The sequence below is a fragment of the Orcinus orca genome, chromosome 21, assembly GCF_937001465.1.
Source record: "Orcinus orca chromosome 21, mOrcOrc1.1, whole genome shotgun sequence".
NCBI lineage: Eukaryota > Metazoa > Chordata > Mammalia > Artiodactyla > Delphinidae > Orcinus > Orcinus orca.
Window position 1 is genome coordinate 5,075,950 of NC_064579.1, and position 27,878 is coordinate 5,103,827.

The window sequence follows — 27,878 nt, forward strand, 5'->3', positions numbered from 1 at the left end:
CACAGATCTCTACCACTGTGTCCCATGACCTGACAAACATAAAGGAAGTCCCATTTCATGCTTAGTCTTCTCTCCTCCGACCCTATCTGATCAAGGTTCCCATGATCCACCCCCTCCTTGGGTTTGATTAATTTGCTAGAGTGGCTCACAGAACTCAGAGAAACATTTTACTCACTAGATTACTGGTGTATTATCAAAGAATATAACTCAGGAACAGCCAGATGGAAGAGATGCATATGCAAGATATAGAGAAAGGGGCTTGGAGGTTCCAGGCCCCGCCAAGTGTGACACTCCCTGCATCTCCACTTGTTCACCAAGCCAGAAGCTCTCCAAACCCTGTCCTTTGGGGTTTTCATGGAGGCTTCATTCCATAGACATGATTGATTAAATCACTGGCCACTTGTGAGTATGGCAATCTCCAGTCCCAGAGGTGGGGGAACTGCAAGTTCCAACGCTAATCACAGGGTTAGTTCCCTGGCAACCAGCCCCATCCTTATGTCACTGAGGGACTTTCCAAAAGTCACTTCCTTGACATAACAAAAGACACTTTTACAGCTCTCATCACTTGGGAAATTCCAAGGGTTTTAGGAGCTCATGCCAGGAACTGGACAAAGACCAATTTTTTTTGGTTTGTTATAAATCACAACAGTCAACACTGCTCTACCTAAAATTATAATTAATCCATATTAAGAGGATGGAGGATGAAAAATGAGCATGAGTAGGATGAGAGCTGACAAGTGTTGAGAGAAGAGAAGGTAAGAAATTAAATTCTCATCCTCTGCAGTGAAAAATTAACAGTTAATACCTAGAATGGAAAAATCCAAAAGTAGCATTACCAAGAAATTATCTAAAGACCTGGAGCAAGTAAGTAACAAAGTAATCGGCTAGAAATCAGCAAGAAAAGGTAGAAATGGTTGCCTTAAGGGATGGGGCTATTATGGGGAGGCACACTTTACTTTTTCATAAAATCTTGTGAATGATTTGGCTCTTTAATCTACTGTATGTATAACTTTGATAAAAATGAAATATTTAAAAAGAGACACAATAAAAAATATATTAAATACTACTAGGAAAAGAATGGATTCCATTTATATAATAGAATACTCTAATGCTCTGTGATCTAAATATAGCAATACAGATGGATTGCAAAAACATTTTGAGTGAACAATGAAAACAGAAGACCCATCTGTATGTCCCCATACTATTTACATGAATTTATTAAAGCTAGAATACAATACTGTGTATATATATGTATACACATAATGTTAATATACACAGGATAGAGAGGTGAGAAAGTATGATAAAAACAAAAATCACCAACTGAACTTGGACACATCAAATTAATGACCATGATTGCCTACAGAGAAGGAAAGAGGGGAACATGATAGGAGAGAGGAAACGGGAGAATTTCAATTTTAGCAATAACGTTTGCTTTCCATTTTTAACAAAAACTAAAACAAAAAAATAAAATCACAGCAATCAATATAAATAACATATCTTACTTGAGCCAAAGATGACTTGACACTGAGCATCATAATATTGGCACATGCCATTGTAACAATAGGCTCTGTTATTCTGGCAAGGGTATCCATTCTGAATAAAAACATCTGGCTGACAGAACTGAGAAGAACCGTTGCAATATTCTGGAACATCACATTCATTGGTTTTTCCTCGGCACAAAGTACCTCCTGGAAGGAACTAGGGTAATGGGATTGAAATTGAAAAGGAATATCAGGAAAATTCCCACAAATTAATCAAATTGGAAACCACAATATTTATATCTATAAAAAGTTCTAACAAAAACAAAAGATTAAACAACCCAATAGAAAAATGAACAAAGGCCCGTAATAGGCTATTCATAAAAGTCATGAAACATGGAAAATGAAAAAGCATAGCCTCATTGATAACCAAAAGAAATGCAAATTAAACTAAGATATAAAAGCACTTTACAACTATCAAACTAACCTGGATCGTAACACTGGCTAGCAACCAATGTTAGTACGAGGAAACAAAAATAGTGCGGATGTAATCTATACTGTACACTGTACAGTAATCAGTGTATTGATTAGACTGGCAATTACAGACTGGCACATTTGTAGAAGGTATAGAAAATGCGTGTCAAAAATTTTCATATGCATACTCTGTCCCAACAATTCCACTTATAAGCAAATATTGGAAGCTATCTAAATGTCCATCATTGGTAGACCAGATAAAGAAATTATGGTACAGCCATACAAAGGAATACTAACTATATAACCTTGTAGAACTACATGAATGGAAGAAAATCCATGGTATCTTACTGAAAAAAGTACATAGTAAAAATATGTATACCCATGTTTACCCACTTTCACACAGACACACACCTACACACACACTCATACTCACATTTACATAGGAAAAAGTGACTAACAACAAATTATCAAACAATGGCTACCTGAAGAGGGTAAAATGATAGAGGGTCTTTCAGTGTCTACTTTCTATTGTTGAATTTTTAATGAAAAACATGGATCACTCTTAAATCAGAAAAAAAAATGTTTTTACTTAAGAAAAAAATTCTCTTTAGACCATTTGTCATAAAAGAACATGACACAAAACTGCAAACAAGTGTCATAAAACTGTTCATGTAATCATGTAATAAAAATAGTGCTCTCTTACAGATCAGAGAAAACCAATTTTGATATATGCATATTTTTCCTTTTTCTATTTTTTCCAAATACAGAGGAATTCCCTACCCAACAGTCTTGACAACAGTCGCCATATGCACATTCAGCAGATGATTTAAGTTTACAAGTACTTCCTTCACAACAAGGGTCCAATTCACATTCCTGTGAAGAGAAAATGACTGTCAATAAAGAAATAAATTATTGTCATCAATATTCATTAATAAAATTCTTATCTTAGACCTATGCTTCCTTCTAACCTGACTGTAACAGTTACTCTCTGGAAACAGTCCCTTACTATCCTTCTGGATTTATCAGTGACTCTTTAGCTATTATCTAGGTCTCAACATATTTCAAAGGACTGAAATCACAGAGAGTATGTGTCTTAGTCTGCTGGGATTGTCAGAACAAGGTACCATAGACTAATGACTTAAACAAAAGAAATTTATTACGTCAGCTCTGAAGGCTAGAGGGCCAAGATCAAAGTTCCAGCCAATTCAGTTTCTGGCGCAGACTCTCTTCCTTGGCTTGCAGACAGCTGCCTTCTTGCTGTGTGCTCACATGGCCTTTCTTCAGTGCATGTGTTCAGAGAGAAAGCAAGCAAACTCTCCAGTGTCTCTTTTTTATAAGGACTCTAATCCTATCAGATCAAGGCCCACCCTTATGACCTCATTTAACCTTAATTACTTTCCTAGAGATCCCTTCTCCAAATACAGACATACTTGGGGGTTAGGGCTTCAACATATGAATTTGGGGGACACAAACATTCAGTCTATAACAGTGTGTTTAATGATCACAGGAAATTAAGCATCCATAAATGCACTTCTCTTCATGCTCAAGGTCTGACTTCTCTGTTGGGTGAATTTCCACCCATGTGGACATTCTTTTTATCTTGCTTGGCTTCTCTCACCCCACTTTGGCCCACCATGGCTCCCTACCCCTGCTCCGAACCTTCCACCCAGTGACATCTACTCTCCTATGTTCCAACTAATGTCTTCAGGTATGAATTGTTTGAGAAGGGAAGGAGAAAGGAGAGGGGGAAAGAAGAAGACAGGAGAAAGGAGGAGGAGGAGAGAAGGCGGCAGGGGCTATAAGCTTTAATTTTTGAAGAATATTTATTTTCCTATGTTGCAGAATTCTAGGCTGACGGTTTCTTCCTTTCAGAACCATAAATCTGCTGTTCTACTGTCTTCTGCTCCCAAAATCAGCTGCCATGTATACATTTGTTCCCCATTTTCTTTTGACTTCTTGCATTATTTTCTGCTTATCTCAGCACTTTGATTACAATGTGCCTACAATCGTTCTTAGTAATGATTCTGATTTGGCTTTACTTAGTGTTTTAGAATTGTAACTTAACATTTTCTGTTAAATATGGGAAATTTTCAGCCATTATTTCTTTGAATACTTTTCCCATCTCGTTCTCACTCTCCTCTTGGGATTTCACTTATAATTACATTAGGCTCTTTGATATTGCCTACATGTCCCTGATGCTCTGTTCATTTTTCTTTAGTCTTTCTTCTTTTTTCTTTAGATTGGATTATTTCTTTTGTTCTACTTCATGTTCACTCTTTTTATGCCATCTTAATCTGCTATTAACTCTACCCAGTGAATCTTTCATTTATTAGAATTTTTAGTTCTATAATTTCTATTTGGTTCTTTATTATACATTTCTCTGCTGAGATTCTTCGTATGTTTACTCATGAAGACCATATTTTTCTTTAATTCTCTGATGATAAAGAGTGGGCTATAATTCATGGCAGCTTTATTCATAATAGCAAAATGTTAGAAACAACCTAGATATCCTTTAATGGGTGAATGGTTAAACAAACTTCAGATAGGCCCTTTGAGCTGGTGGAAATACCACCCTAAACATTATTCCAAATCTCTGAAGTAATATCCATACAATGGACTGTTACTCACTAATAAAAAATTAAAAAAATATTAACACATGCAACAACCTAGACTGACCTCAAAGGCATTACGCTTAGTGAAAAAAAGTCAGTCTCAAAAGGTTATATGTTGTATGATTCCATTTATTATTATTATTTTTAAAGATTTATTTATTTATTTTTGGCTGTGTTGGGTCTTAGTTGCAGCATGTGGGATCTTCATTGAGGCGTGCGGGATCTTTTGTTGCGGCGTGCAGGCTCTTCATTGCAGCTCTCGAGCTTCTCTCTAGTTGTGGCATGTGGGTTTTCTCTTCTCTAGTTGTGGCTCCAGCAACTTGGGCTCTGTAGTTTGCAGCATGCGGGCTCTCTAGTTGAGGCGCGTGAGCTTGTTTGAGGCGCGTGAGCTCATTGTTTGTGGCGCGCGGACTTAGTTGCCCCAAGGCATGTGGGATCTTAGTTCCCTGACCAGGGATCGAACCTGCGTCCCCTGCATTGTAAGGTGGATTCTTTACCACTGGACCACCAGGGAAGTCCCTCCATTTATTATTATTTCTTTTAAGTCTTTATTGAATTTGTTACAACATTGCTTCTGTTTTATGCTTTGGTTTTTTGGCCCGAGGCATGTGGAATCTTAACTCCCTGACCAGGGATTGAACCCACACCCCCTTCATTGGCAGGCAAAGTCCTAACCACTGGACCACCACGGAAGTCCCTCTATTTATTATTGAAATGGCAAACATTATTGAAATGGCAAAACCACAGATGGAAGCCAGGGGCAGGGATAAGGGCTGGAGTCAGGATGGGTGTAATTACAACAAGGTAGCAGGAGGGTGTTCTTTTGTGGTGATGGAACAGTTCTGTATTTTAATTGAGGTGGTGGTTACATAAATCTATATATGGAATAAAACTGCATAAAAGTTCACACACACACACACACCAATGCAGGTTAAAATGGTAAAAGCTGAATAAAGTCTGTAATCTAGTTAACATACCAATGTCAGTGTCCTGGTTTTTATACTGCACTATAACTATATAATTTGTCACCCTTTGGGGGAAACTGAGCAAAAAATACATAGGACTCTTTGGACTGTTTTTCCAATGGTCTGTCAGTTTATAATAATTTCATAATAAAAATTTGAAAATTTGAAAAATGATCTATACCTTGCACCATACAAAATATTAAGTCAAAATGTATCATAAACCTAAATGTAAAACCTAAAACAATGGACTCCCCTGGTGGCACAGTGGTTAAGAGTCCACCTGCCAATGCAGGGGACAGAGGTTCGAGCCCTGGTCCGGGAAGATCCCATATGCCGTGGAGCAACTAAGCCCATGCGCCACAACTACTGAGCCTGTGCTCTAGAGCCCGTGAGCCACAACTACTGAGCCCACGTGCCACAACTAGCAAAGCCGGCGCGCCTGGAGCCTGTGCTCCGCAACAAGAGAAGACACTGCAATGAGAAGACTGTGCACCGCAACGAAGAGTAGCCCCCCCTCGACACAACTAGAGAAAGCCTGTGTGCAGCAACAAAGACCTAATGCAACCAAAAATAAATAAATAAAATCGAAATAAATTTATTTTTTAAGAAAACCTAAAATGATAAAGCTTCTAGGAGAAAATATTTGAAATCTTGGACTAGGCAAAGATTTCTTAGATGTAACACCAAAAGCACAAAAACATATGTTTCACATAGGCAAACAGGTATCAAAACCTAACTTGTATGTGTTAAATGGGTGCAGTTCATTGTTGACAAGTGTTTATAATTGCCTGTTTCTTACCCTTTGCTTTGTCTTGACCAAACTTTAGTGAGCCTTCTCTCTTTCCTATATAGGCCCTTGAACTCTGTTTCTCTCCACAAAAAAAAAGGGAACAAGTATCCCCACCCCTTCCCAGCTTCTCCTGGCAATCAGCTGAGCAAAAGACAACTTCCCATCAGACCTCACTGGCTTTTCTCCCCTGCTTATCCAGCTTCCCCATAAAAGATTCTGCTTATCTCTGTTTGCTCCCACATTTACCCTATAAAAGAAAAACCTTTTTGTTTGATTTTGAGACGCTTCCAGATGGCTGAGGTCAGTGTGTTCTCCCTACTACAATAGTCTTTCTTCTGGATAAAGCCTTTTCTTATCTAAGTCTGAATTTGGGGTGGGTTTTTTTGACACTGTATTCAATTATACTTCAATACAGCTGTTAATTTTTTTTCACAACTACTGTGCAAGACAGACAGATGGCTTCATAAAAGAAAAGAGAATCCGGAAATAGACTATGTATACAGGAATTTTGTTTATGGTGAAAGTACCATTTTAAATGGTTTTGCAACAACTGACAATTAATGGGTAAAAGTTAATTCTCTAGCTCACTCCACATGACCCCCCCACACCAATTATAGAGCTAATACAAAAAACCGTAATTACAAAAATGCTAGAAAAAATTATAGAGGGGCTATATGATGATAATCTTGAAACACGAGTAAAACTTGTACCTTGCTCAGTTAACAAAACTATGGGGGACACTAAATGCCATGACATATTGTTGGTAAAAGTGCAAACTGACACAGCCTTTTTGTAGGAAATTTGGTAGTCTCTAATAAAATTAAAAACATGCATACTTTGCAATTCAATAATTCTACCTTTATGTAATTATCTTAGATAAATACTTGTATATGTATGTATGCACACACACACACGGAGCATATACAAGGATGTACTGTTTGCAACAGAAAAATACTAACTACAGTGAGTAAATGTCCTTTAATGAGAGTATGGTGAAATAAATCACAGTATATCCTTATACTGAAATACTAATCAGCAGATTAAAGGATTATGTGTAAGTAACATAATGACGTGGAAAAAATCTGTAGGATATATTAATAGAAAAAAAACCTCTGCGTGCAATGTATTAAGTTGGATTTCATTTATGTAAAAGAATAAAATCCTAAAACAAACCCAACTATGGTACAAATGTACATACTGTATATAGGTATATAAATGCATAGAATAAAATCTATAAAGAAACACACTAAACTTATAAGAATGATTACCACTGCAGAAGGAAGTGAAAAAATGTATGGGAGAAATAAAGGGAAATTTTGCTTGTGCTTGCTATTTGAAACTTTTATACCAAGAAAAACACCTGTGATATTTGGGGGGAAGAGGTACTTTTTTCAAGAGTAATTTGTAGTGCAAAAGCTCGAGAAGCAAATATAGACTATTTCAATTAGTTCGATAATGAAGTAAATAGTCAGGAGAAATCAAAACATATATAATATTTTAGGAGAATGCCTGGAAAGAAGAGCTTGGTCATCCTAACAGTATAACATTAATTTAGAGACTAAACATAACCTCATTAGGCTTTATTTGCCTCACTTGAAAATGAGAATATAAAGAAATATCAACCTCCTAGAGTTACTGTGAGGATCATACCATGGAAAACATTTAGCAGAGGCTGCTGACATGCAGCAATAGTGCAATGAAGGCCCATGACAATTTCGTCATAAAATACATACTGCCTGGCAATTCCCTAGTGGTCCAGTGGTTAGGACTCTGTGCTCTCACTGCCGAGGGCCCAGGTTAGACCCCTGGTTGGGAAACTAAGATCTCACAAGCCAAGCGGCGCGCCCCTCCCCCGCAGAAAACAAAAACAAAAAAACTGCCTTTCTAGAATGTACTGCCTAGAATGTACACTCTAGAATGTACATTCTAGAATGTACTGCCTTTCTAGAATGTAAAGCCTTCTGGCAAAACCCAGGGATGTGTGGTCAGGTAAGGGAGAAGAAGCAGCACTTGTGGAAAAGATTGAGAATATAGTAAAGTTTACATACAATTGAACCAATTTCTTTAAAATTTAAATTTTTTTAATTTTTGAAATTTAATTAAAACTGTTTTTCCTCCTAAGCCTTGTCTAGGAAGTCTTAAGTAGGCCATTTTGAGAGGAGAATGGCTAAGATATAGAAGAAGAAGAATAAAGACGGGCACAGACTTATGGCAGTAAGTGTGGGCAACAGGTGTGAGAAAGCCAGAGAGCGGTAGGTGAACTGAAGCTTACTAAAGGGAGAATGTTAATTTGAGTTGCAAGAACTTTGTTAATGAAGAACTCTGGACAATGGGCCAGCTTCAATTTATTATTAAAATGAGGTCAACTGAATAAATGTTTCTGCAATGGCAGTGCCAGAATAGTAAAAGCTTCTAAGTAAAGAGCCAAGAGAAAAACTGATTCGTTCTTTAAAATAAATAAATGACTCAGTAACCATAACAGAAACGGTAGAAGGTAGCAAAAAACAGAAGAATAAACATGGTGCTTTCCTGGACACCAAAACAGATGACACCATTGGTTATGTTCTAGGAAGGAGGGGATGATCAATCCCAGGAACATTATGCCCACAAGCCAAATACCACTCCTCATTTTGCCACTATATTTTACTTTAGCTCCTATGCTAGAGTTGCCCAAAGCGAGCTATTTTATTCTTTTGCAAATCCCAAGGTAACTTCGCAAAGCAAACATCACACATTAAACTGACCTTTGGAGTACCGCAGTCACACTCTTCCCCAGGGTCCACCAATTTATTACCACAGAAAGGAGCGCTGTAAGCTTCGTCAGGCTTTGGAATATTAAGAAGGCAGTTTCCACCTTTATTTAAAGTTAACTTCTCAAAGTCTTCTGCACTGCAGGTGCTGAAGTTTCTGGAACCTCTGTAATAAACATGAAGAAAAAGATCTTAAGTCATAGCAATTACTCACTTTGAAAATCTTAAGTCATGTCTTCAACCATCAAGAAGTGAACATTTAAAATGGCAGAGGGGGCTTCCCTGGTGGCGCAGTGGTTGGGAGTCCGCCTGCCGATGCAGGGGACACGGGTTCGTGCCCCGGTCCGGGAAGATCCCACATGCCGCGGAGCAGCTAGGCCCGTGAGCCATGGCCGCTGAGCCTGCGCGTCCGGAGCCTGTGCTCCGCAATGGGAGAGGCCACAACAGTGAGAGGCCCGCATAACAATAAATAAATAAATAAATAAATAAATAAATAAATAAAATAAAATGGCAGAGGAAGTTCCCTGGCTGTCCAGTGGTTAAGACTCCACGCTTTCCCTACCAAGGGTCCAGGTTCAGTCTCTGGTTGGGGAACAAAGATCCTGCAAACCGCGAGACATGGCGGGGAAAAAAAAAAACGGCAGGGGTTTCCCTGGTGGCACAGTGGTTGAGAGTCTGGCTGCCGATGCAGGGGACACGGGTTCGTGCCCCGGTCTGGGAAGATCCCACATGCCGCGGAGCGTCTGGGCCTGTGAGCCATGGCCACTGAGCCTGCGCGTCCGGAGCCTGTGCTCCGCAACGGGAGAGGCCACAACAGTGAGAGGCCCGCATACCACACACAAAAAAATAAAATAAAATAAAATAAAATGGCAAAAAATAAAATGGCAGAAGATACAGAAAATATTCACAGAATCATAAATCTCAGCATCAGAAGAGACCTCAAAAATTATCTAGTCCTCTCTAGAATTAGGTTTTATTTGTCTTCCATAGTAAAGGTTCTTCAAATATGTGAAGCGAGCTCTGTTTCCCCAACCTCTTTTCACTCTGTTGAAATGACGTTCCTGCGCTCCCCTCACTAACACTTACGAGGAGCTATGTGACAATAACGTGAATCCAGTGACGATGCACGCACTGTAGCTACCAAGGAGCAGCCTGCACAGGGCAGAATTTCAGCTACAGTCTGAGGTTCAAATGCCTCTGATGGTAATTTCTAAGAACTGTAGTTAATACTCTGAAGGCTAGATGGGCTTCTAGAAACGGTCCAACTTGAACTGTCTATGTGGTATTTATACGAACACAATTTTGATGTGTTTCTATGTGTTGCTGGGTTGTTTTTAGTTATTGTTTTACTCAATAACGATATTTTTAGATAGTCCCACTGGCTAGGTTCACTTTTGAAGACTAGTGGGAGACACACTCATCTATAAAACAAGAACCTTTGAGAAATCCAAGTCACATTAAAATTTTATTGGGGGCGTTTGGTGCCCTGAAAGAATCTTTTTCATCAGTTTGAGCAATGGTACCAAAAGTAACAGTGGGAATGAGAACCATGTTACGTTACAGTGATTGAGAAAGCATTCCTATTGATTCCGTGTCTTCTGTACATCCAAGGAATCTAAGAAACAGATCCTTTCTGGGAGACTTTGTCCCCTGGGTAAACTCTTCTTTGCTAACCGGCCCAGAGTCTCCCAGGAAGTAGACAGTCCTGGCTCCTGGCTCTTCGGACTGGAAAGCAGTCACACAGAAAGTAAAGACCTAGCACAAGATTTCCGACAATGACAAAAACACTCGTTTTCCACATTCTTCTTTTTCTTGCTACTCTCTGCTTAGGAATATTGTAAGGAGGAGTCCTTTTGTACAACACTGTTCCTTCAACAAATATTTGTGGAACATCCATCATGTACAAGGCACTCTTCTTCGTGCAGGGGAGAAAACAGTAAACAAGGCAGACAAAAATCCCCGCCCCTGTGAAGGCAACATTCTACTGAGTGAAACAGACTATAAACATAATGAAGAAATAAATTCAATAGTACATTAGAAGATGAGTCACGTTGGGGAAAAAGATGAGGAGGTGAAGAGGACGACCTCTGCAGGGGGAGGAGCGACTACAGTTTTTCAAAGAGCTGTCAGGACAGGCACTTCAAATACTGAGACAACTGAATCAAAACTGGATTTCTAGGGGAAGAACATTTCCGGCAGAAGAAACAGTAAGTGCAAAAGCCCGAAGGGAGAGGCCTGCCTGTTCAAGGAACAGATAAGGAAGCCAGCGTGGCTGGAGTGGAGTGAGACAGTGAGGGATACAGACAGCAAGGTGTGAAGAGGCCATTGCAAGAATCTGACTTTTTACGATGAGTGAAATAAGGAGGGGAATGACACAATGGAAAGCGTGAAGCAGGAATGATGTGATCTGATTTACGTTTTAATAAAATCACCATGTTTGCTATGTTAAGCAGGAAGAAGTCCACTCAACAGATGATGACGGACCAACTGGCAGTGGTGAAAGCAGTAAGAAGGGTTTGGATTATTTATATGGTTTAAAGAAATAGGCATTAAGGCAAAGAATGTGAGAAAAGAGAAGTCAAGGGTGACTGAGATTTTTGTCCTGAGCTACTAGAAGGAAGGCGCTATCATTAACTATCACGGGAAGATGGGGGCAGAGCAGGTTTTAGGAAGGACAACAAGAGTTTGAGTCTAAGGACCTCAAGTAGAAATGTCAAACTAGAGCATGTGATAATTATCTGATAAACAAGGAGACTTCAATTTAAACAATTGTTTTTTTATTTCCTATTATTGTTCTTTATATGGCTAGTACATTGCCTACCACACAGTACATATTCAATAACGTTTTCTGTAAGAATATATTAATCAGCTGATAGTCACAGGAGTTGTACAGACATATGTGTATATTTCCTACACTTGAGCTCCTAATTTTAATCTACAAAGTTCACCACTTCTGAACAGATTATTTTTGAAATAAGCTTGTTATACAGTCCTTGGAACACATTTTCTCATAGAAACAATGTTTTATATGTGTGATCCTAAAGCAATCTACAAAAAAAAAAAATCTGTTTCACCCACAATGAAGTTGACTATCATACTGAAAAGGATAACAAAATCATAACCGCTTCTTCTGCTGTTTAGTATGTGGAGATAATAACAAACATCCCCACGTTGGCCTTCACTAACACTGTGGATAATAAAATGAAGATATTCTCTCCCTAGTCATCCTTGGATGTCACCTACAGTAATAAGAAGGATGATCTTTCTCCTGACACTCGGCTTGAATAATAGCAACTAAAATACCCCTACTCTCTATCACTTCTGGGAACTAAGATATGAATCTAAAGCATCTCCGAATCTCTTCTGTCACATCTAGGTGAGTTTTATAAAACTGATTCAAAAGGAGATACATGGGACTAACAGTGATGGAAATGGTCCACCAGGATATGACCAAAAAAAACCCAACTATCATTTAAAACATTCTCTCTATGACTAACCTGGAAATAACCAAAACACACTTCCACCACTACCATCCTAACCCCACAGCCTAGGAACAGGAAGTCCTAAGAAAGAACTCTAAGTGATGGCACTTAATCAGATCAATTTTTTTAAAAAAGAGCACTCTTTTAAAAGCCTCCGATTATGGAGGCTTTCTGATGTAGGTGGCATTGAGGGACAGAGTTAAGAAAGCCATTTCTCTAGAAAGGTACCTCCCAGGAAAAGCACCCCTCACACGCCCAGGAATCCAAGAGCAGTGTGTGAGGGGAATACTACCAGGTCCCTCAAATATCTTAAATAATGATAAAAAATTATATTACAAAGTTAATTATCCACTTTTTAAACAGAATTGGATCCAACTGATTATCTGTAAAAACACTAGCATCTATATCACTTGCATCTAAAAAAAAAGCCTAACTTATAACAGTCAACTAATGTTCATGAAATAGCATATGAAGTAGTAGGTGGGAAATCTGTCCTCAAAAAGAAGATTTAATATGCCAAAGATAACATAATCCTACTTCTCAAATTATTTCTTACCAAAACTTGTTCAAATATAATGCCCAATACTTTATCAAAACATAACATGAAGACACAAGATACTGTGAGAAGAACTATAAAAAAATTAAAAGACACTATAAGGGGAAAAAAAAAACAGATATAGTCCCATAAAGTCTCTAGATACTAGAATTATCAAACAATAACCCAGGAAGAGAAAATCTGTGCTTCCTATGGTCAGAGAGAAAAATGAGAAGCTTGAAAATTTTAGCAGGGAACTAAAATCCACAGTTGTAATACAGCAGATTTGATGTGTTTTTCTAAAACACATTCTTTACACATTTAAAATACCCTGAAATTGAGATTCATCTTAAAATTTGAATTAACTTGATAGTCACCATTTTTTTCATTCTAAGTGGTATGTTAATAATGGTATCTTATAATCAGTGTCACCTACATTTGCATAAATACAGTGTATTAGTGATCATATTAAACGTAAGTAGATTAAATGATTCAATTAAGAGACAAATATTGCCAGGCTGGATTAAGAAAATAAAACCTAAATATAGGTTGTTTAGAAACATATATCTAAAACACAAGAATAAAGAAAAGTTCAAAGTAAAGGAATAGAAAACATATACTGTCAACATTACCAAAAAAACAAAAACAAATCTGGGACAGCTAAATTAATATCAGACAAAACTGACCACTCTAGCTAATGCAATAAAAAAGGAAATGAAAGACATACAAATTGGGAAGAAAGAAACAAAACTGTCTTTGTTTGCAGATCTCTGCCTGCTGCTGGACTGCTGCAGCTTGTGCCCAGACCCACGCTGAGTGCCCATACCAGCCCCTCTTGTCCCAGCACTGCTCCCCCCCACCCCAGGGAGAGGGTGCTGGTGCTGGGAAAGGGGACAGCACACACTTAAAGGGAACAGAGCGGGCTCAGACCCAACCCTCAGCGCTTGTGCTCCAGCAACTGGGGACCAAACCCCAGGCCCAATAGGGCAGTGTTGCCACTGAGCAGAGGGGAAGTCCCGTCACAAACCCAGCTCCAGCTCCAGCCCCTCCATTCCCCATCCCAACCCCTGCTAAGGTGATAGCTTCCAGCACACGTTGAGGAGAGACATGACTTGTGTTCATGTCAAATCCAGCTCTCCCATGAAAATACAAATAACGCACTTTAAAAAACAGGCCGTACACCACATTAACAAATTGAAGAATAAAAACCATATGATCATCTCTATAGATGCAGAAAAAGCTTTTGATAAAATTCAATATCTGTTTAGGACAAAAACTCTTCAGAAAGTAGGCAGAGAAGGAACATACCTCAACATAGTAAAGGCCATATAGGACAAATCCACAGCTAACATCATTCTCAATGGTGAAAAGCTGAAAGCATTTCCTCTAAGATCAGGAATAAAACAAGTATGCCCACTCCTGCAACTTTTATTCAACATAGCTTTGGAAGTCCTAGCCACAGCAGTCAGAGAAGAAAAAGAAATAAAAGGAATTCAAATTGAAAGAGAAGAAGTAAAACTGTCACTGTCTGAAGACGACATGATGCTATACACAAAATCCTAAAGACCCTACCAGAAAACTACTAGAGCTCATCAATGAATTCGGTAAAGTTGCAGGATACAAAATGAATGCACAGAAATCTATTGCATTTCTATACACTAACAACAAAATATCAGAAAGTAAAATTAAGGAAACAATCCCATTTACCATCACATCAAAGAATAAAATACCCAGGAATAAACCAACTTAAGGAGGCAAAAGACCTGTATTCCAAAAACTATAAGACACTGATGAAAGAAGTTGAAGATGACACAAACAGATAGAAAGATATACCGTGTTCTTGGATTGGAAGAATCAATATTGTTAAAATGACCATACTATTCAAGGCAATCTACAGATTCAATGCAATCCCTATCAAATTACCAATAGACAAAAAATTTTAAAACTTGCATGGAAACACAAAGACCCTGAATAGCCAAAACAATCTTGAGAAAGAAGAATGGAGGTGAAGGAATCACACTTCCTAACTTCGGACTATATTACAAAGCTACAGTCATCAAAACAGTATGGTACTGACACAAAAACAGAAATATAGACCAATGGAACAGGATAGAAAGCCACAGAAATAAGCCCACGCACTTATGGTCAATTAATCTATGACAAAGGAGGCAAGAATATACAATGGAGAAAAGACAGCTTCTTCAATTAGTGGTGTTGGGAAAACTGGACAGCTACATGTAAAAGAATGAAATTAGAACATTCTCTAACACTATATACAGAAATAAAGTCATAATGGATTAAAGACCTAACTATAAGACCAGATACTATAAAACTCTTAGAGGAAAACACAGGCAGAACACTTGTTGACATAAATTGCAGCTATATTTTTTGGATCCCTCTCTAAAAAATGAGTAACAGAAATAAAAACAAAAAATAAACAAATGGGACCTAATTAAACTTAAAAGTTTTTGCACAGCAAAGGAAACCATAAACAAAACGAAAAGACAGCCTACAGACTGGGAGATAATATTAGCAAACGATGCAACCAACAAGGGATTAATTTCCAAAATATACAAACAGCTCATACTGCTTAACATCAAAAAAACAAACATCCCAATCAAAAAAATGGGCAGAAGATTTAAATAGACATTTCTCCAAAGAAGACATACAGATCACCAACAGGCACATGAAAAGATGCTTAATATCGCTATTATTAGAGAAATGCAAATCAAAACTCAATGAGTTATCACCTCACACCAGTCAGAATGGCAATCACTAAAAAGTCTACAAATAATAAACGCTGGAGAGGGTGTGGAGAAAAAGGAACCCTCCCATACTCTTGGTGGGAATGCAAATTGATGCAGCCACTATGGAAAACAATGTGAAGGTTCCTTAAAAAACTAAAAATATAGCTACCATATGATCCTGCAATCCCATTCCTGGGCATACACCTGGGGAAAACTCTAATTCAAAAAGATACACATTACTCCAATCCAAACAATTCATTGTTTATTTTTAGCATTAAACAAATGTTCAATAGTTTTAAAAAAGCAAAAGGAAAAAGAATAAAAAGAAAGAATTCAGTTACTCACGATGCTCCTGAATTCATGATGCAGCTCTTTGCTCCACAATAACAATCTCTCCCATCATCATGATTCATTCCAAGGTTATGACCCAACTCATGAGCAACAATGGATGCAAATGTCTCCACTGTGATTTGCCCAAACTGCCCAAACACAGGAAGGTATTCATTAGGTTTCTGAACAAAAAGGATATGCTTTTTGTTTCTCAGATTACTTTTTCACAAAAGGAAATTCATCACTACAATACTGATAGCCTACGTAATAAAGCAAGCATCCAACATCAGTGTGTAGACATGGCAGTCTAGTAGGAAACTGGTGTGACTTAACATACTGATGATAGAGATAGACTCTTTAAGCAACAGATCAATTCCTTTAGCACCAACAGATTATTCATGGTGGTTGATGGGAAAACAAGTTCATGGTTCTGACTTAATTTTCTCAAATGGAACCTCTGTTTCCTCATCCATAAAAAGTGAGGCGCTAATAAACACACAATAAATATTAGAAAACTTAATTCAGTCTCCAGGGAAAGAACACATCTGCCACTTCTACCATGTCCCTCATAATAGCCAAAATATCGCTGTAAGGACTAGGAGAGGAAGTACAGAGTCACTGAATGTTGGACATTTCCTAATGCAGATTCCAAAGATGAACATCAAGAACAAAACATACCACGTTAATCCCGCCCGCGTGGCTCCTTGAACACACTGTTCCCACAAACGCCATTCCCGCGGTCCCACCAAAACCTTTCTTCCTAAATGAAGAGAACACGTATAAGTTATAAAATGTACTTGGGGAGGAAAAGGTACACATTGCTCCTATTTCTTTGGGTAATCTTAAACTGATTGGTAGACCCTATGAAAACTGGGAGAAAAATGGCAAAGGTAAATAACATTTTAAAAATCACAATTCAATTAAAGACATCTTTTTTATTATCAGAGGGGAGATTAATATTACAAATTCATTTTTCAGACAAATGAAGATACATTTTTGATATCAAACCAATTTGTTTTGTACCTTCTAGATGAAAAAACCTTCCTAAAATGCAGTATATCTATTTATTCAAAAACTCTATTGAGATCAGGTAACAAAATGACATATTCACACAGGAGGCTGCAGGCAGGGAGCACAGGAAACAGAAGAGACACGATGGTCTCCGTATGGCTGCTCAATCATCGTGGACACACCTGTATCTAAGGACCTGGTCCCTCTGCCTGGAACTCTCCTCCCCAATATACAGCCCTAACTCACTCCCTCACCTGCTTCAGGTCTTTACACAAAGGTCATCTTCTCATTGAGGCCTTCCCTCGCCAAGTTACCTAAATTTTCAACCTCACTCCCCCCAATTCTTCTATCTCTACCCTCCCTGCTTTATTTTTCCTCCTTACTACTTATCACTATTTAGCATATTATATACACTTATTTATCTCACTTATGAGGTAAATCTCCTCCACCACAATATGAACTCCATGAGAGCAAGAATTTTTGTCTGTTTTGTTCACTGCTATACCCCAGAGCCTAGGAATACATCTAATAAATATCTTTTAAATGAATGAATAAACCCTTCTCTCGGGCATCTGAACAGCCAGGACAAGAGGCCTAGAGATATTGACATAAGGGGATTGCCAAGAAAACATTTTAGCCAGATCACCCTGTAGTGAACCCCACAGTCCCCAAGCCCCACTTATGTCCTCAATGCTTCCGAAAGGAATTTTAGTACCCCATTCCTAACCACAAACAACCAGGGATTATTAGACATCTGGGAAACGCCTCTAACATGGCAGATGGAGACCAAACAGAGGAGACAGCTTGGTAGGTGTGGTTGGGCAAAGCACAGGGAGTGTGCCTGGTGCCTGTTCCTTTTGTGAATGAGAAGGCATGCTCACTGCCAGGGTATGAGGACACTTCCAGGTACAATTTTACTAAAAATTAATAAAAATGTCAGGATCAAGCTTTTGTGGTTATGGGGCCATAAAAATCCATTTAGGCATTCTCAGTGCCTTGCTTTAAACTAACTGGTATGACTAAATAAATAAGTAAATAAATTAATTAATTAAATCAAGGGAAATTTCTCCTCAGAAAAAATTTTGAGTTTTAGGTACCATCAGCATTAAGGAAGGCAAAAATTATTACATAAAACATTTTTTGGCAAAAAGTCAGCCCACCAACCAGAAGATTTTTAAGAAGCAAGAAATTTTTTTAGTATTTTTAAGTGAGGGTTTTGTATTAACTTTTGGAATATATTTGTATTAAGTGATTACATAAGCTTAAGTTTTTTTATGGTTCCATGAAAATACTATGTAGAAAGAAGAAAATTTTAAAAAATATATCAGAAATATCTCAAAGAGAGTTTAAAAAATTATTATATCCATGAAATAAGAATTTGACCAGCTCTCTTCTCTTCTCTTCTCTGCCATCCTACGTACGGTTAAATTTGCTCCTCGCCATGTCTTCTCACAAGACTTTCAGGATCAAGCAATCCCTGGCCAAGAAACAAAAGCAGGGAATCGTCCCATTCCCCAGTGGATTCAAATGAAGACTGGTAATAAAATCAGGTACAACCCCAAGACGAGACATTGGAGAAGAACCAAGCTAGGTCTGTAAGGAGCCTCGCATATGAGGTGGCGCACATTTTTGCTGGGTCAAGGACACTTGCATCTTACCATATCACTCTGAGAACATCACTACTACCCAAACAGCTGGATGGGTTTTATTAGGAAAGTGATTTTTCTCTTTGTGTCAGTGTTTCTGCACTAATGCTTTGGCCCAGTAGTAAATATGTGGAACCTTTTGTTGGGATAAAAAAAAAAAGAATTTGACCATATAAAAATTTTAAGGGGGACAAAAAAGAGCTAAATATTAAACATTAAAAATAAGATAGCTGAAATGAAAAACTAATAAAAACCTTAGAAGGTAAATTTAAAGAAATATCCAGAAAGCAGAACAAAAAGACAAAGAGAAGGAGACAAAAGATAATAAAATTAGAGGACAAGCACCGGAAACTCAATAGCTGAGTAAAAGGAATCCAGAAGGAATGAAGAATAAAAATAAAGAGGATGAAATCATCTCCAAAATAGTTTGAGAAAAATTCCTAGAACTGCAGTTTCAAGATTGAAATTACCCACTAAGAACACAACACAGTGAGTGATAAAAGACCTACACCAAAGCGTAGCATCAGGAAAATTTAGAAGCCTGGGAACCAAGAGAAGATCCTACAAGTTTCCAAAGAAGAAAAAAAAAAAAAGGCCACATACAAAAGATCAGGAACCAAAGTGAATTAAAGCTTCTCAATAGTAATTCTGGAAGTCAAAAGACAATGGCCATGCCTTCAAAATTCCGAAGGAAAACATTTCGTGCCTAGAATTTTATACTCAGCAAAATAACCTGAAATTTACAAAACAAACTAGAAAGCACACCTCTGAAAAACTGAGTTACTTAAGCCCTAGGATAATCAGAGTTCAAACTGAGATAATTTTTTTATTAATTGAAGTACAGTTGATTTACAATGTTTTGCTACTTTCTGGTGTACAGGAGATAATTTTTAAATTCTGTTTTGAGGCCGTGAAACACATTTTCCAACATGCAAGAGGTCAAAATTTTTTCTTTCAATATATCCTTACACAAGAAGAAACTAGAAAACATGCCATACCAAAATGAGGAAGTAAACCCAAGAAAGAGGAAGAAGGACATGGGATAAAGGTCACAGAGGCTCCAACACAAAAGACAGGTCTTATTATCATACTGTCACTTGTCCTACAGTAGCAAAAATTTTCCTCATTTAAATGAATGCTCAGAAACCTTAACAGAATGATTCTAATAAAAGAAAAAAAGCAAAAATTATTATTCTGATCATGCCATTAATAGTACCTTTAAAAAAAAATCACTTACAGAACTAGCTGTGCACTGTCATGTCTCCGACGTGTTATAAGAAACTTTTCCCGCCACTGTACAAAGTTCCCCAACACATCACCCGCACCTCCGATTATGTTGATCAGATTTCCATTTGTCCAAATCTCCAGCCCAACTAGCACAATTCGAATATTTAACATGATGTACATCTGGAAAGAAAACAAATAAAAATATATAAAATTTATTAAAGAATATGAGAATAATTCCTGGTTATATATCCGAAAAAAGAAAAAACACTAATTCGAAAAGATATGTTCACCCCAATGTTCACAGCAGCATTATTTACAATAGCCAGGATACGGAAGCAATCTAAGTGTCCATCAACAGATGAATGGGTAAGAAGGTGAGGTATATATATACACATACATACAATGGAATATTATTCAACCATAAAAAGAATGAAATTTTTGCCATTTGCAGCAGCATGCATGGACTTGGACAGTACTATGCTAAGTGAAATAAGTCAGAAAGAGAAAGACAAGTATAGTACAGTATCACTTACATGTGGAATCTAAAAACATACAACAAACTAGTGAATATAACAAAAAAGAAACAGACTCACAGATATAGAGAACAAGCTAGTGGTTACCAGTGGGGAGAAGGAAGGGAGGGGGCAATACAGGGATAGGGGATTAAGAGGTACAAACTATTATATATAAAATAAGTTACAAGGATATATTGTACAACACAAGGAACAGTAGCCAATATTTTATAATAACTATAAATGGAGTATAACCTTTAAAAATTGTGAAACAGCATACTGTACCCCTGTAACATATATAATATTGTACATCAACTATGCTTCAATAAAAAATAATACAATAAAATAAACAATATGAGAATATCTTTTAAGTAACACAACTACTTAAATTAAAAACAGGACTCCTCCCCTCCAAAAAAAATTCCCTTCAATATAATGAGACTCTAACTTCTCAAGGGTCTCAGTTTCCTCATCCATAAAACAAAAGTAAAGATTCAAAATCCTTTTTATCTTCCACTCCAAAATCTGACAAACTCTAGATATTTAAAGTTTTGGGTATTTTGGTTCCAAAACTTTCCCTAAACTAATGCAAGCCTATTTATAGTCCATATTTAGCTCACTTAATGTAAATATTCATATATTTCACTACAGAAATGTCAATGAGGTTGATTACAAGGTGCTACCCCAGGACCCTGTTGGAGGTGTAATGTAATACATAGTGAACTATATGTTATAAATGTATGCGAAGTGAACTATATTACTTACCTAAACTCTTATCTAAAATTCTAATGACATGCACCCCAAAGGTTTCAGATAAAGGATTATGGAACTCATATCTATTTCACAGAGATACTGTGAGGAATAAGTGAGTTAATAAATGTAAGGCAATTGACTCAGTTTCTAGAATGTTATAAATATCCAATAGAATGTTATCATTATCATCATCATCATTATTATGCTTGGTATTTGTATTAGGGGAACAACTTAGAGATGAAATTATCTTATAAGAACATGTAGCTAATTCTCCAGTATCTCCCACTGGATGAATAAACTCCAAAATCTCAAACCAAATCCCTCCTTCTCTCTCTCTCTCTCACATAGACACACACACACACACACACACACACACACACACACACACACACACACAGTGTCATAGTTTCAGAGGAGGCAGCCTTATTTAAAATAAGATTCTCTCAGTAAAAATTCAAAGATCTTTTTATAAATACCAAAGTACCTTAGCGTATCTGCTATAAAATAAAAGTCATATTTTATGGCAAGATGAGAAAAATTTAAACAAATACATTTTTCTCTGCCCTTTGGCCTCCTCTCTCCCCGCACTGTGCATTGTGTATCTGCATTAGGCATCGACCAAACCTCCCCCATTGGCAGAAATACCTGCTCAACCATAAAGAGCAGCATTCTCCTAGCATCAATAAGACAACTCCTTAAAAGATAACATTCCTTCCTGACCTGTTAGGGGCCACGATGATAATTAAATCTGGATTGTGTAAACTGTCAATAATGCTTCATTGAATGTACAGCTCTCTGTCTCAAAAAACTTATATAACTGTACCTTGACTTCTAACGAGGGGAACAGTTCTCAGAGCTTTCTGAGATGCTCTTCCTGGGTTATAATCCTCAAATTTGGTTAAATAAAATTTTCCATTTCTTTCTTAGATCAGCTGATGAATTTTTCGTTGACATTAAAGATAAAGTAGATGCTAATTCGAAATCTCTTGCTTGTCTCAGAGTCTCTCTCTCTACAATTATACTTTACTTTTAAACATAAAACAGTTACAAAACAAATTAGAGAGCAGACCCCTGAAAGACTGAGTTACTTACTTAGGCTCTAGAATAATCAGAGCTCAAAATGAGACAATTTTAAAATTCCATTCGGAGACTGTGAGAGGAGAGGACAGAATAATCCCAGCTGATAGAAAATACAACTCACGCTATCCAAGTAGTTTGCTAAAAGAATCATCTCTTCTCGCACTGCAGTCTGGTTTCTTCCCATCATGTCATACTGAAAAGCAAAGAAGGGAAATCATTATCACCAAAGCAATTTAAGAATAAACTTTCTATAATCTCTTACAATGAAGATAAGAATCCAAATATTTCCTCTGAACCAAAAACTGAGGCACTTAGACATTCTCCTGCATTTCAAACTAATAAGTCTAAAGGATACATTTTAGTGATAAATAGGAATAAAAGAAAAGCAGGTACGTGGGTGAAATGAATAATGAAAAAGCACTGAAATCTTAATCTTCTCCAAAGCAGTACAACTTTAAAATGAGTTTCATACTTAACAGTCTTTAATTCATTTTAATGCAAAAATATTTTCAAGCATTTCACAAAGGTAGAGTTTAAAACAATCAAAATACATAGATAAAGGAATGAAAGACAATCTGAAAGACTTCCTGATCCTTTCACCTCTTAGGCTAACGACATTACCAGTAACCAATTTCTAAACTCTGGGCTAAATTAATTATCAGAAATTAACCAGCGTTCACTAGTGAAAACATTATATGTAGATAGAAATAAAGAGATATATAAAAGTTTAACCATATTAAGCCAGTTGATTATGACTGATTCACTTCTTTGAGATCTAGCTAAATCCAAATGTCTATTTTAATATTATTTTAATATAACCAATTTAATAACTAATTAAAAGAACACTTTTAAAAGAACATGTGGTTTTGCTCTATGGTAAGGGCATTAATACCAGAATATATCAGATTTTATTAATTAGACATTTTATCATGATTCTCCTAAACAAAAAAAAATTTTTTTAATACACTTGACAAGGTTTGATTAAAATAGAACCATTTTTATTTTGAACCATTTTCTACCTATGTGGAGAGAGTAATAAAGAAAAACTTTTCAAATCTCTATTTTTGTCACTTGTCCACAACATTCTACAGGAACATTTTACACATTATCTGGGACAAAGTTCATGCTTGTTCATACTCCTTTATGCTTCTTCCTTCTACACTTGAGGATAATGAACCTATAATGAACAAATCTGAATATATTTCTATCTCTTAAAAATATGGCTTGTTTTTTTTCCAGTCTACATACAATAAGGGATTTTTTTTAAAAAAACATAAAAATCCTCAAAACTGTCTCTGCAGGTTACAAGAAAGGACTTGTCAATTGTGTTAAGTTTCTGCAAACAGCTTATTTGCACAAACAACAAAGTTGGAAGTACAAGTCACACAAAACATTTCAAATAATCTATAGGTTAAATTATATAGCAGCTGTATCTAAAATTGATAATGCTGTAAATGCTGAAATAGACACATAACTTTTTTTAGTTGAGTAAAGCACAATTCTTAAGTATGAATAAGGAAAATGCCCTGGTGTTATCCTGTACAATAAAATAAATAGTAAATGCTAAGCTGACCTATTCTCCTCTGCTCCCTTCTAAAGCATGCCAAGAACCTGGAAGTTTTCTAACTCTTAAATAGAATAGATAGATAGATATCTCTTAGAGATATCTTTCTCTTAGATAGTTTTCTGTCTCTTAAATAGGTTAGCTGAAATTCTAGAAAGAAAAGCAATTTTATTAGGCAACAAAGCAATATCTGATTAACTGGGTTTATCACCACAGTCCTTTAAATGTCTCTGAAAAAGTCTCAAGAGCTTAACTGAGAGGCAGAACAGTTTCACTTAAGAAATTTGGCATATGCAAATCACCCAAAAGAACAGGGGGAAGAAAATCACCAGTAAAAAATAAAGGTAGAGGTAATCTCATTTGCTACATTCAGTTCTGGAGGTATTAGGAATATCATGTATGAATATCAAGAAAAAAAGTCATTTTAGTTTTTAAATTACATTTAACAGAAATCAATACAAATATGTTATATTTAATATTTCCTTCACGGGATGCTCACTTCTCATCTGCTTTTCATGAAAAAGAAGAAAAACTGTCACCAATCCTACCCTTTCCTTGTCTACGACAATGAACAGCTCCACATAGCGGGTCTGTGGCAGGACAGCTCTTCTTCTCTGTCAAACACACAAACATCATAAAGGCAAAAAAAAAAAAAAAAGGTATAAGGCTACACGTTTTTCATACATAATGATCTTACCCTAACCTCTAGTCACTTATTTCATGTCTGTTAAGAACGTCATAAAATGATTTTAACACATCCTAGATCAATAAAGCCAAAACAACACGTTTTTTTAAAAAAGTGATATCTGCCATCTGTACTGATCTGAGAAATATTCTATCTAGTTAAAGACAATATGAGTTATTCAAGTTTCCAAAGCAGAATAACTGATCTTCTAATATCTAAACTACACACACACACACACACACACACACACACACACACACACACGTTAATAGGAAACTCCATCACTTTGTTGGGAGTAGAAGAAAGAATATCTGCCAATAACCCAGAGCAGAAGGAAGGACAAGGTTGTCATTTTATTTTGTTATTGTTGTCCTTTATTTTTTTTTCTTCCAGTTTCACTGATACAATTGACCCTGACATACAAGGTTGCCACTTTAAAAAAAAATTAGTTCTGTGATTTTACAGAAATTTAGATAAAGTATAGCATGAGCTAAAATTTAATGTTTTCCAATGATTAAAAAGAACAGTACAAAAGTCAAAAGAATGAATGGCAGGAGAGGCAATGAAAATAATGCCATAAACTAGTATGAGTTAATTAAAATACACCAGAAGAAGAGGCACAAGCCTCTTCTACCACAGCGACATCATCTCATTATGTAGAAAGCTGGCTTCTCTGCAACTGAGGTTCCTCTGGTCCTAGAAACAGTTCAGGTTAAGAGACTCCTGTCAAGGGCTTCCCTGGTGGCGCAGTGGTTGACAGTCCGCCTGCCAATGCAGGGGACACGGGTTCGTGCCCCGGTCCGGGAAGATCCCATATGCCGCGGAGCGGCTGGACCCGTGAGCCATGGCTGCTGAGCCTGCGCGTCCGGAGCCTGTGCTCCGCAACGGAAGAGGCCACAACAGTGAGAGGCCCGCGTACAGGGAAAAAAAAAAAAAAAAAAAAGAGACTCCTGTCAAGAGTAAGCCAAGGAATCCTAAAGAAGTCTCAAAACAGGGATACCATGAGTGTCCCTGGAAAAAATCGGAGATCATTAAAGTTCTAAACCTCAATCTCTTTCCCTCTCTCTCTCTTTTTCACTTTAGAGCTCCAGAATTACCACTCCAGTCTGTGTAAAGCATATCTACATCAAAAAGACCACGGCTGGGGCTTCCCTGGTGGCGCAGTGCCCCGGTCCGGGAAGATCCCACATGCCGCGGAGTGGCTGGGCCTGTGAGCCTTGGCCGCTGAGCCTGCGCGTCCGGAGCCTGTGCTCCGCAGCGGGAGAGGCCACAACAGTGAGAGGCCCACGTACCGCAAAAAAAAAAAAAAAAAAAGCCCACGGCCAGACTTCCCTGGTGGCGCAGTGGTTAAGAATCTGCCTGCCAATGCAGGAGACAAGGGTTCAAGCCCCGGTCCGGGAAGATCCCACATACCACGGAGCAACTAAGCCCGTGCGGCACAACTACTGAGCCTGAGCTCTAGAGCCCTCAAGCCACAACTACTGAAGCCCACGCACCTACAGCCCGTGCTCCGCAACAAGAGAAGCCACCGCAATGAGAAGCCCGCGCACCGCAACGAAGAGTAGCCCCGGCTCGCCACAACTAGAGAAAGCCCGCGTGCAGCAATGAAGACCCAATGCAGCCAAAAGTAAATTAATTAATTAATATTTTTTAAAAATCCCTCTCAAAGTCACTGTAAAGGGCTATTAGGTAGCAATGACAAAAAGAAATACAGTTACTGTTTAAGACTTAAGCCCTAGTTTCCAAAACACAGAAGCCTAATTGTACTCATCGTGCTGGCAGGAACTGCGTATTGCTCATCTTTCTATCCCCTTAGTACCCATCACAATGTCTGGCATACAGTTGGCAAAAACACAGTAATAACAGGTATTGGTTTAAGGCACAAACACAACATTTTTTTTTAACTTGAGTCTCAGCCATGAAGAAATACATTATGTCCTTACTCGAAGTAGCTGAGTGACGCTGGGAGGCTCTTCCTCTTCATCCTTTGTGGTTTCTTCCTCTGTATCCTTGTTGGAAACCCCACATTTCACAGGCTCTTTGTGGACATCATCCATTCGATAAAAGATGTGCTCAAAATGAGAGCTGTTTTGCAGGGGTTCAATCCCATAACTCACATTCTCTATATGCAGCAAGCCTCTTAAGTGTTGTATTACACGTACACAAGTTTTTAGAATGAAAAAAAAAATACACAGGAAAAGGAATTAAGAAACCTGAATAAAAGTCCTACTTCTTAACATATGTAAGAAGGGGTAGAATGGTATAGAGAAAAACAGAGGCTTTACAGGCAGGCAGACCTAAACTTAAAGCACAAGACGACTACTCACTAGCATGACTGCCTGAAAGTTACCTAACCTCTCTGAGGGTTTGCTGTATAAGGAAAGGCAATTCAGAACAGTGGCTAAAAGTGTGAAGTCTGGAGCCAGAGGACCAGAGTTTGAATCCCAAATGTTTCCTACTAGCCTTAGTTTACATTCTCCATAGAGTTGTTCTGAAAACTAAATTATTTAATACACACAAAATACTTAGAACGTTGCCTGGCACACAGTAACTCTTCTACAAGTATCATTACTTAAATGGAGATAGTCATAGCCATCTTATATAGTTGGTTTGAGAATTTAAAGTAATATTTCTTAGTTCAATCAATCATGCAAACAATCAACCAGCCCAGTGTCATGCTGCCTGGCCCTTAATAAATTTAATTTTAATATTATTATCACTTCACTTGATACATGATATGATTTCTCTGAACCTCAGCTTGCTCACCTAAATATGGAAATAATCAGCCCCTTTTCACAGTCATTATGCACCTTAGATGAAAGAATATAGGTGAAAATTTTATAAACCTGAAGGGTGACAGAAATTTAAAGTATGCGTTATTTTAAATAGCAAAGTTTATTTAGTGGACTCAAAAAAATGAAATTTTTTCTTTAGTTATTAAAATTCATCAACTGCAAGACTGTCCTAAATAAACATGCTGAAAATGACATCTGAAACACAGCTATAAAGACCTTCAGCAACATCAAAGTAAAATCTAAATTTAAGTCCCCTAAAGTGACTTGATCTGGAGACAGAGATAGGTAAAGAGGAAAGAAATAAGGGAATGAAAAAACCCCGAAAAATTGATAAAGAAAATTCCTTACCTGAGTCCAAAACAGTTGCTAAGAGCAATCGATGAATTATAAACGCCCTCCACGTATCCCCGATAATGACAATGATTCTAAATGATAAAAACTG

The 27,878-nt window shown here is 37.4% G+C and overlaps 1 protein-coding gene across 2 annotated transcripts in view; it reads right to left on the minus strand.

Moving 5' to 3' along the window:
* Positions 1–27,878, minus strand: part of ADAM9 (ADAM metallopeptidase domain 9) — a 102,954-nt gene that overhangs the window by 41,635 nt on the left and 33,441 nt on the right. Inside the window, exons 5-14 of one of the 2 annotated variants that reach the window (XM_004284897.4) lie at positions 27,785–27,861; positions 26,585–26,780; positions 24,505–24,570; positions 22,514–22,585; positions 20,058–20,227; positions 16,842–16,923; positions 16,179–16,312; positions 9,064–9,235; positions 2,733–2,825; positions 1,503–1,698 (exon numbers count right to left, since the gene is read on the minus strand). In XM_004284897.4, coding sequence (XP_004284945.1) covers positions 1,503–1,698; positions 2,733–2,825; positions 9,064–9,235; positions 16,179–16,312; positions 16,842–16,923; positions 20,058–20,227; positions 22,514–22,585; positions 24,505–24,570; positions 26,585–26,780; positions 27,785–27,861 — 1,258 coding nt within the window. The remainder of the gene's footprint in view (positions 1–1,502; positions 1,699–2,732; positions 2,826–9,063; positions 9,236–16,178; positions 16,313–16,841; positions 16,924–20,057; positions 20,228–22,513; positions 22,586–24,504; positions 24,571–26,584; positions 26,781–27,784; positions 27,862–27,878) is intronic. The other variant, XM_033415058.2, reaches the window with a different exon arrangement.